The sequence below is a fragment of the Sycon ciliatum genome, chromosome 1 (assembly GCF_964019385.1).
Source record: "Sycon ciliatum chromosome 1, ocSycCili1.1, whole genome shotgun sequence".
Lineage (NCBI taxonomy): Eukaryota > Metazoa > Porifera > Calcarea > Leucosolenida > Sycettidae > Sycon > Sycon ciliatum.
Window position 1 is genome coordinate 19311623 of NC_088643.1, and position 9198 is coordinate 19320820.

At 48.7% G+C, this 9198-nt stretch overlaps 1 protein-coding gene and 1 non-coding gene across 2 annotated transcripts; one reads left to right on the plus strand and one right to left on the minus strand.

Moving 5' to 3' along the window:
• Nucleotides 1–1422: 1422 nt before the first annotated feature.
• On the plus strand, nucleotides 1423–1494 carry Trnah-gug (transfer RNA histidin (anticodon GUG)). The gene has a single exon. It is a non-coding gene; the product is annotated as a tRNA-His (tRNA).
• Nucleotides 1495–1762: 268 nt separating this feature from the next.
• On the minus strand, nucleotides 1763–8838 carry LOC135816799 (uncharacterized). The gene is made up of 4 exons (XM_065329902.1): nucleotides 7822–8838; nucleotides 6263–6681; nucleotides 5171–5202; nucleotides 1763–3809 (listed from the first exon to the last, which is right to left on the minus strand). The coding sequence occupies exons 1-4, from the start codon at nucleotides 8175–8177 to the stop codon at nucleotides 2781–2783; spliced, it is 1836 nt and encodes a 611-aa protein (XP_065185974.1). The 5' UTR covers nucleotides 8178–8838; the 3' UTR covers nucleotides 1763–2780.
• Nucleotides 8839–9198: the final 360 nt, after the last annotated feature.

Sequence of the window (9198 nt, forward strand, 5' to 3'; positions counted from 1 at the left end):
GTGCAACCTGAAGTCTGCAGTGGATGGTTTTGTACTAGCATTTCCCGGCTTGATTTTTATTAGGATTTGATGCGTGCGTTGAATGTATGTGTATTTGCCTCATATTTTCGTACCCACGAATCCTTCTATCTATGTAGCTGTGATACCGGATTCGTTGTGCACTCAGTCTCGTTGCCGTGGTCTGTGCGTCCAGACACTGGTTTTTTTTGCATTTCCGTTCGCTTGACCTGATTTTATGTCTTTTTCGTCCGTCCACTAACGTCGTAACAGTTACCACAAGCTCTGGACGCATTGTGCTGGTCTCATGCTGAGTTTTATCGCGTCTATATCTATGTCTGTTTCCGATGCTTTGCACCAAGAGTACAAATTTATGTACTCTTGTTTGCACCTCTAGCTTACTTTCTGGCAGCTGCCGGGCTCGTCGTTCACAATTTGAACAAATGCCAATGTAGCCACCGCCGCTTTAGATTTTTCATAGTTTTCTGATTTATGCAGTGCAGTATCAGCCATTTTGATTTCCCTCTCGTATGTTTTAATTTCAGCAGCATGTGTCTGTTGTTAGCCAAATGATGCGAGTGCAGTGCTTCATGCTAAGACAAGTGCCTGTGGTACTACATGTACACGTACATTGTACTAGCGTCGTAGTCATGTCGATGCGGCAGCAGCCTTCTAACTATAGTTAGCATGCACGCGCGTGGGTGTGCGCACGCGTGTGGGTGTGAGTGTGCGTTGATTGCCACTGTGCGTGTATTAAACTATAAACAATTGTCAGGTCCGTACATAGCAGACGCGGCCACACCAGGTACTAGTAGTAGCTTGTAGCACGGCGGCTGACTTTTCCGCATATGCAGCTTTCAGCATGGTCAGGCATTTACCGATTGTCATTTAAATTTATATACCGATATGTGGGAAACCTTTGGAATCGTATTTGACCTCTGTTTGAGCACGATACCCCCACGAAAATGTGTCTCAATTGTTGCCACAAATCTGGCCTTATCTGACATGGAAATTCTACCACCCAGATGTCAGGTAGCCCAATCACTACTACAATAATCAGGGAGTGCATGTTGCCACTGCTGCCAGTATGTCCTCATTATTGTAGAGCATTACACATAATGTCATTATGTCAGTATGCAGTAGATCTACTCTGCACACAATTACTCATTACAATTGTAGTATCACGGTCTGTACACGCACACCAGAGAGGCAGAGAGTAATTGTCTATTAGTACTCCTGCTGTACACCATACCGCACCCCGGCCCGCGCCGCCCACTGCCTGCCCATGATTCGTTTTCGAAAATAATGCCACCTCAACTACCTATGCAGCTCCAGTGTACTCTGGGAGGATACATCCAGAACAGAGAATATCGCTTCTTGAACATTACTTCCGACCTTGCTCCCATATCCCTTCGCGGGTTGAAAGCTGTGATCGTCTAGTGGTTAGGACCCTACGTTGTGGCCGTAGTAACCCAGGTTCGAATCCTGGTCACAGCACACTTTTTCTTTTTTCTTTCTTTTTATCTGCAAGCAGGCGGGCAGGCGCCATGCGCGGCGCGCGCCAGTGCAACCCGGGTTCAGTTGTCACCAGGGTCACAGGGAGTCGCGTGAGCCGTTGTATGGGCAGGCAGCTTTTCATTTCGGGTTAAAAAGTGACTTCTCAGGGTATGCTACCAAGAGTCCATATAAAGTCTGGAGATGACAACTGCACACAATGTCATGTCACGGTGTCTGGCGTGTGAGCCAACACACCTTGTCAACTGAGCACTGGGAGGGTCACTCTAGCAAGTAGGAAAATTGTAGGGGGCAAGACAAACAGGTTGCCCATTTTGAATTGAAGGCACTTTGCATTTCCCGATAGTGACCGTGACACTGAAAATCATACTGCAACGTAGGTCTACGAGAGCACTGCACCGCATACGCGGAACGAGCGCCGGATTTTCGGCCATATGTTCCGGATTTCGTTTGAACAGCATCAATCTGGCTAGCCTAGTGATGCGGGCACTGGCAATACGGGCATGCAAATCATGGTCTGCATGACAGCGATGCATAAGAATCAGCAGCAGCCGGGGGGGGGGGGGGGGGGGGGGGAGAACTACTAGCATGATGGCCGGTAAAAAAATACATGTCACCCCACCATAAGAATAGAGTGTGTGTGTCAAAAATAATTACGGTTCAGGGGAAAAATGTACCGCTACAGTCAGTAGTACTCAGTATACGGGCTCATGGAAGTGGATCTTTCAAGTGTTGATAATAATTATTATGAGGAATTGTTTGACTCTCTGTTGAGTCACATTGTGCGAGATAGAACGGCGATGGCGGTACATTTTCCTTTCTGTTCTGTTCCACGTTTCTCAGCTTCTCGTTCGTCCCACTCTTGAAATTTGTACTTTTTGTACTGTTGAGGCAACGAACCGAAAATTAATAACAAAACCAGACCAAACTGACCAAACAACCAAACTGTGATGTGGCAGAGCGCCGCGGAGCCCTTCATTTTCGGCTCGCAGCAGCGGCCTGGCTCGGCTGAGCATGAGACACGCCATCAGATGTCCAGGATGCGCGCACATGCGGCATACCGACAAGGAGGGTACGCCATGGCCCATCGGTGTTTTGCTCAAGGATTTTCAATCTTGACTCTCATGTTTGGTATCTACACTGCAGTGCAGCCGCGATTATTTGCCGGCATACAATTGTTCAGCATCGGCAGCATGATCAAACGGCCCCATGACGAAACAACTTCCAGAAACGTCACTGAGGGGAATACATGGCTGGCGGACTGCGGCTCAGCGGCGGCACACACACTGCTTGTCTGAGTCCTCCTCAGACTGGCTCGGATCTCGTCTGACTCGAGCAAGAGCTCTCATTGAGTACATGTCTACTGGTCGCATTGTCCCGTCTGCGTGCAAATCTTGATTGCTGCGGTCCATTCCTTGGCTGATAGCCCTAGCTTTAGTCTGATCCCGCAAGTGAACCTGATCAATAGTTTTGTTGTAGCTGCTTTGTGCCCGGAGGAACTCAGGACTAACGCCGGGTTGGATCTTGAAAAGAAAAGTAGGGTGCGGGTCATCCTCACCATCTGAGGAACGTTTCTTTCGGCCTCGACTTTTCGAACCTCGTCTTGAATACTGGCTTCTTCCAGTCTTTCTAGAACGTGTTGTACGTCTCGAGCTCCTTCCTGGCCGCGGTTTGACTCTTGTGGATCGTCTGGTTGGTCTTGATGCCCTTTGAGAAGCCTTGGGGCGTCTTGAAGTCGTACTCTTTGGTCGGCTTGTTCTTGAAGTTCGGCGAGACCCACTGCTGTTTCGGCTTGTTCTTGAAGGTCGACGAGATCCACTGCGTGGTCGACTTGTTCTTGAAGTTTGACGAGATCCACTGCGTGGTCGACTTGTTCTTGAAGTTTGACGAGATCCACTGCGTGGTCGACTTGTTCTTGAAGTTTGACGAGATCCACTGCGTGGTCGACTTGTTCTTGAAGTTCGACGAGTTCCACTGCTCGGTCGGCTTGTTCGACGGGATGACCTGGTTCTTGATTGGCTCGGATGAGATGCCCTGGTGCGGCTGAGCTTGCTATAGAGGATGTAGTTGTGCTTCACAGTGTCGCTTGAACCCAAGAGCAACGTCATGCTCTCATCTTTCTGCTTCTTCTTGTTCTGGAAGTTGTCGAAGAATGGCGCCGCACATTTGCACTGGCTGACTTGTGTCATGGTGCAGATATCGCACGTGCCCTTCGTGTAGACCTTCTCTGTCTGATGGCGCATGGCGTGAAGCTTGCCGTCCCCGATAACCTTGACTGCCTCACTGCGCAGCTCCGGCTGAAATAAGAACCGGGAGAAAAAGACCACCAAGCCATGACTCTATTGTTGCAGTAGAAGTAGTAGTACATTGTACAGTGCTGGCCAAAGAAATCCAACGGCATGAACACAATAGCACTCACTACACATACTGCTCTGTGCACTCGAACGCGGCGCTGCTTTATTCTTGAGGTTGGATTTATCTGGCCAGCACTGTAGTAGTGAATGCAAGGCTGGCGCATGCAAAATGCAGGCGTTTTCAAGCATAATACAAACCCTTCATCAAAAACTCGTATGTTGAGCACATAGTCATATGTAAAGAGCAGACCGTCCAACCGTCCTGCTTTGAGCAGGACTGTCCTGCTTTGGACCAAAACATCCGTAAACATTTACATGGGACACGATTGCCATTGTATACATTGTATATGGGTGTCCTGCTTTGGAATGGTGGCATTGTTGGACAGACTGAAAGAGAAAAGGACTATCTGACTGTATATTATCTCGTTACCTTGGTGGACTGTTAGTCATAACTAGTAACCTATACTAATAGTCCCTTTTCTCCTACATCAAAACAATTAACTTTCCCTCTCTGGAGAGGCCGGTATCACTCGTGATGTATCCATGAACGGGTTGACAACTGATAATGTGTGCCTTCCGGCATGTGTGCTTGCAAGGTGGCGATTAAATTTCGGCTCGAAAGCGTCACTTGAGGGAATTAATTTGCCTACTGATCAGCTTTTGGAATGGTTACCACGGCATTATGAAGTTATGAAGCCATGATGAGTCCTGGTGGGTCTGGCATTTTTTTCTCTTTTCAGGCAGTTCACTTCCCCCGACTGATCCTTTATAATTGAGATACAAATTTTAATATGTTTCTTCGAAGCAGTAACTGTGAATAAGTGCTATATTAGAAACCACTTCCAGCCCCGGGAAAGGGCAAAAAAGCAGATTTAGATACTTCGAAGTAGAAATCTTTGTGTGGACTTTGACTCGTACCGGCCTATGCTGCAGAAAGTGGGTTTTTTCTCTTTTAAAATAGCTGGGAAAGCAGCTGCATTTCTAAAATGCGAGTAAGGACATGGCCGCAAGTAAGTGCGCATGCATAGGCCGTGTAATGATATACTGCATGCCCCCCCCCCCCCACACACACACCTCTTTTGTTGTGCTTCATGAAGGTGGAAAAGCAAGCCGGGAGGTGGGATGGAAACATCATGGAATATTCAATCGTCCCACGGCCCAAAGTCATGGGATGCCGTTACGATATGCCAATCTTCCTTCACATCTTCACACTCGCCCTAATAGGTATGCATCCCAGATGAATAATTATGGCTGTTGTGGCTACTCTACACCACTACCGGTATGTGTACTGTACAGTAACTAACCTGTGATCTGATCTTCCTTTTCCGCCTGCGTGCTGGATTCAACAACACCGGCAAAATGGCAGCACAAACGACAGTAACGTGTAAATGCAGTGTTCAGGTTTTAGAGAAGGGGCAGCACTGGGGCAGCACTGCCATACGGCATGCTTTCCGGCATACATAATTATGCACTCTAGCTGTATACAAGACATCGGCTTTTTTTTAATCAGCTGGGTCAATGGCCGCAATCAAGCAAGTGCATGTACAAGAACTCTATGTATGCGGGGACATTGGCGTTGCGCCAGTTGGGTCAAACGATTTCAATCAGACCACTGTACAATGAAGTGTTCGGGCCTCCTTGGTGAAAGAGCGTTTGCACTTTGCAGTTTTCAAAATGTGAATGAGGAGAAGGATAGGTGCACTTCCACTCTTACACAATGGTACACGGTATCATGTAAAACACCTCAGGCAACAATTTACTGAAGGTGGAAGGCGCATGCAGTGCAGAGGACTTGCTGATGACAACCCATGTCTGGCTGACAGGGCCTCGGCATGTTAAAGCCTTGGCGTGTGAAGCAACGCATATCATCGGATTGCAGAAGAACATTTTCCGCTGCCTGAGTCACACTGCATGTGAGCCATTGGCCTTGCAAGCCGCTGAGGGGATGTGCATGGGTCCAACATTAACATTTGGAAAGGTGACTGCTCTGATACTGCGCACGGTGCTTGCCCTAGAAGACCGCTACAGCAATGATTGAGTGGTGTTATTTCCAGTCATTTCCACCTGGACAGGAGCACCACCTAAATATTTTGTTGTGGGATGGCACAGTTTCAGGTTCCTTGGCGGTTGGTGCAGCCAGGTTTCACCGTATCTGCATTCTGCAACATACAAGGCACTTAATCTCTCTCTCCCTCTCTCTCTCTCTCTCTCTCTCTCTCTCTCTCTCTCTCTCTCTCTCTCTCTCTCTCTCTCTCTCTCTCTCTCTTAAAAATTATGCACCTGCTTTGAGGCTCAAAGAGAACCTGTTGCAGAGCTAGTTGTCAGTCCTCATTTCAACATAATACAAATGCAAAGTACTCTCTCACTCTCCATTATGATGTACACAAAAGACTCACAAAAAAAACTCTCGCCAGGTGTAAAGACAACCATGAAGCCCGAGAAGCCTCGACAGGCATACTCCAGATTGGACTGAAACGTCACTGAGGCGACATTGTCGTCGATGACAAATGTATCCAGCGTACTGCTTTTCTTGCTGCCGCACAGCTTTCTGCTCTTCCTCTTGCCTATGACAGACAAGCTGTCCTTTGAGCAATCGCTGTCCAAGTCAAGGCTCAGGAATTCCACATAGATAAAGGTCTTGTCAGGGCCAAACACCTCGTACTTGCAGTCCACGTTTGGTGTGTACCTGTCGCCACAGACGTCAGCATTTTGCGGCGACACGATTGGCGCATAGTCGAGATTCGGGTACGATCCACTCAATATCTCCTTGTTATTATGAACATGTCTGCAGGACCACCTCCCGTTTGTTTGTCGGCTGCAGGATCAAAGAGCAGAGCAGCAGAAGCATTTGCGCAAGGTCGAATCCGGGCCATGACGATATGAGCGATCCAGGTTTATAGATATAGATAGCTCAAGAACTATTAACATGAGCACGATGCCGGGATTTGTCACCAAACTCCCCTTCCCCTGGCGACAGGTCTAGCAGCTGAAGTCTTGGGAATTGTTTTACTTTTGAGAATCCGATGTTCCGCATATCATGCACACACACACACACACACACACACACACACACACACACACACACACACACACACACACACACACACATGCACACACACACACACACACACACACATGCACACCCACCCACACCCACACCCACACACACGCGCGAGCGCGCAAACACACACACACACACACACACACTAACAGAAGAGATGGTGTGCTGTTTATCATTGCCAAGGCAAGGCAACTAAACTGTATCCTATCTCTTGTGTGCATAACCTCCTCTGACTAGTGACTGCATACCTGCCCTGTTGCATTGAGCATTCTACTGGAGCTGTCTGGACTGCCCCGGTTGTGTGTGCAGACTGGTCATAACAATAATGTACTATGACATCTGCACTGAGACAAACAGGGCAGTGCAGTAATTATTATGTAGAGTAATGTAGTGCAAAGCTGCCTGTCCTTCACAGATCAGCAGAACCCCGGTGACACTAAGTCAACTGGAATGAGCATGCCTGGAGGCAAGGTTCCACACTACTGAAAGCTCATCAGCTATGCAAACGCCATACAGGCATGCATGCATAAGAAACCAACAGTCAACCATCAACAGTCACCCAACAGTCACCACCGAACGGCGTGTATGCCGGAAGGCTTCCCATGATTTCATTCTTCTCAACTTTTTTCCCCCACTCTGGAATACTTTCCATTTTCAACCACGCCTCATGGAGTCATGGGCGCCTCTAGAATGACTACTCCACTGGTACATGTATACTACAACAACCGTAGTCCTTGCTATTATTCACTGATAATGGGGCTTTGAATAAATCACGGATAAATCACAGATTAAAGCACTGAACTGGTGTGCTAGGCAGGCACTGTTCGCAGTAATGTTGATGGTGGACGCCAGCAGGTCGAGACCAGCATCAGGCAGCTGATGTTCTCTTCTTACCTGAGTAGCTGTGCGTCGCCCTGGCACGCTGCGCCCAGCAGTACTGCACCCACCAAACACACAACTACGACCGTGAGCGACACGAAGTGCCTCCTCGCCAGTGGCGTCTGCTGGCCTCGAGCAACATCCATCATTTGTCCAACGCTATCTCCTTCCCATGTTGATTGCATGTCGGGGCTCCTCTGAGCATTCGCCTTCGCTCGGCAATGGTGTTGAACAGGGAGAGAATGTCCTCCCGCACCACCTGCATCATTCGACTCTCTGCGCTGGGGTATTGCAAGTGGAGATTCGTCAACAACTAGGTCTGTAGTTATCATCACGGACGTAGATCTACCTCCGAAGCGTGCATCGCCCATATTCCTTTGCCAGGCGACATTCGACGGGCCATCAACTCATGATCGCGACTGGAGAAGTCAGTTTGAGGTCATGGACTTGACGTCACTTGCAGGTCTGCGCCGACCGCGCACCGGATTGTAGTGTGCTGACTAGGGTCGCAGTCGCTCGCTCTGGGCCCAACGTATCGTCTATCGATGCTCTCCCTCTCCCAGTCGGGCAATTGTATCCTAATCGATAGGGTATTATGGATTGTAGATCTACTGCGCTTCGACTACAAGTACAAATGCCGCCGGATCGCACCTCGCAGACACCAAAGTCACAGAAGAGCTCGCACCCTCTCCTCGCGCACGCAAACCGCCTTGCATTCACCAGCAGATCTATCTACAGTTCATGTTGAACTGGGTCGTAAGACTCGTAACCATTGCGTGGAGCTATGCCTGTGCGGTGTTGCAGACTCATCGTGTAGATCTGCTCTTGCCGACACCGGCAGCCGGCTATGGTTCATCGGCGTACCAGCAGCATCATCGCAGTGAATATGCATGCACACGAAGCCATGCATAGATCCACGCCGGCCCTGATTGTCACTACAATACTCAATACTGCAATAGTCTACGTAGAGGGCCAAGGCAAGGGATTTCTCCAGTACTGTATTCATCGGATACACAACCCTAGTAGAGACGGCGTCAGATCGGATAACGATAGTATCCAGTACAGTACGTCTACAGTACATGTGCAGTCGTGTAGATGTACATGATTGTATGTTCACTAGTCACTACGACAACTACAAAGTACAACTACAAGAGGGGTATTGCTGACTGAATGTTTGGGACTTGGTCTTTATAGGGTAGAGTCTACACTATTAGTATTTCTGGAATATTTTAGAACATCTACTGGCTGGTTCTGAAGACCGGAGATTCTGTGGAGATCCGACCTGGGCACTACCGGCCATGGCGGTTTCACGACTGGATCGGCCACACACGCGCAATAGTCGAGCGTGCAGCTCGGAGAGGCTGACTCATCATCCCTGTCTCCCACTTGCTA

Bases quoted from the DNA above. Each gene is read 5' to 3' on its own strand.
- LOC135816799 (XM_065329902.1), bottom strand. From the start codon at position 8,177: ATGGGCGATGCACGCTTCGGAGGTAGATCTACGTCCGTGATGATAACT. The intron at 6,682-7,821 runs GTAAGAAGAGAA...TTGATCCTGCAG, and splicing joins GGCGACGCACAGCTACTCAG to CCGACAAACAAACGGGAGGT. The intron at 5,203-6,262 runs GTGAGTCTTTTG...TGTTGAATCCAG, and splicing joins ACCTGGCGAGAGTTTTTTTT to CACGCAGGCGGAAAAGGAAG.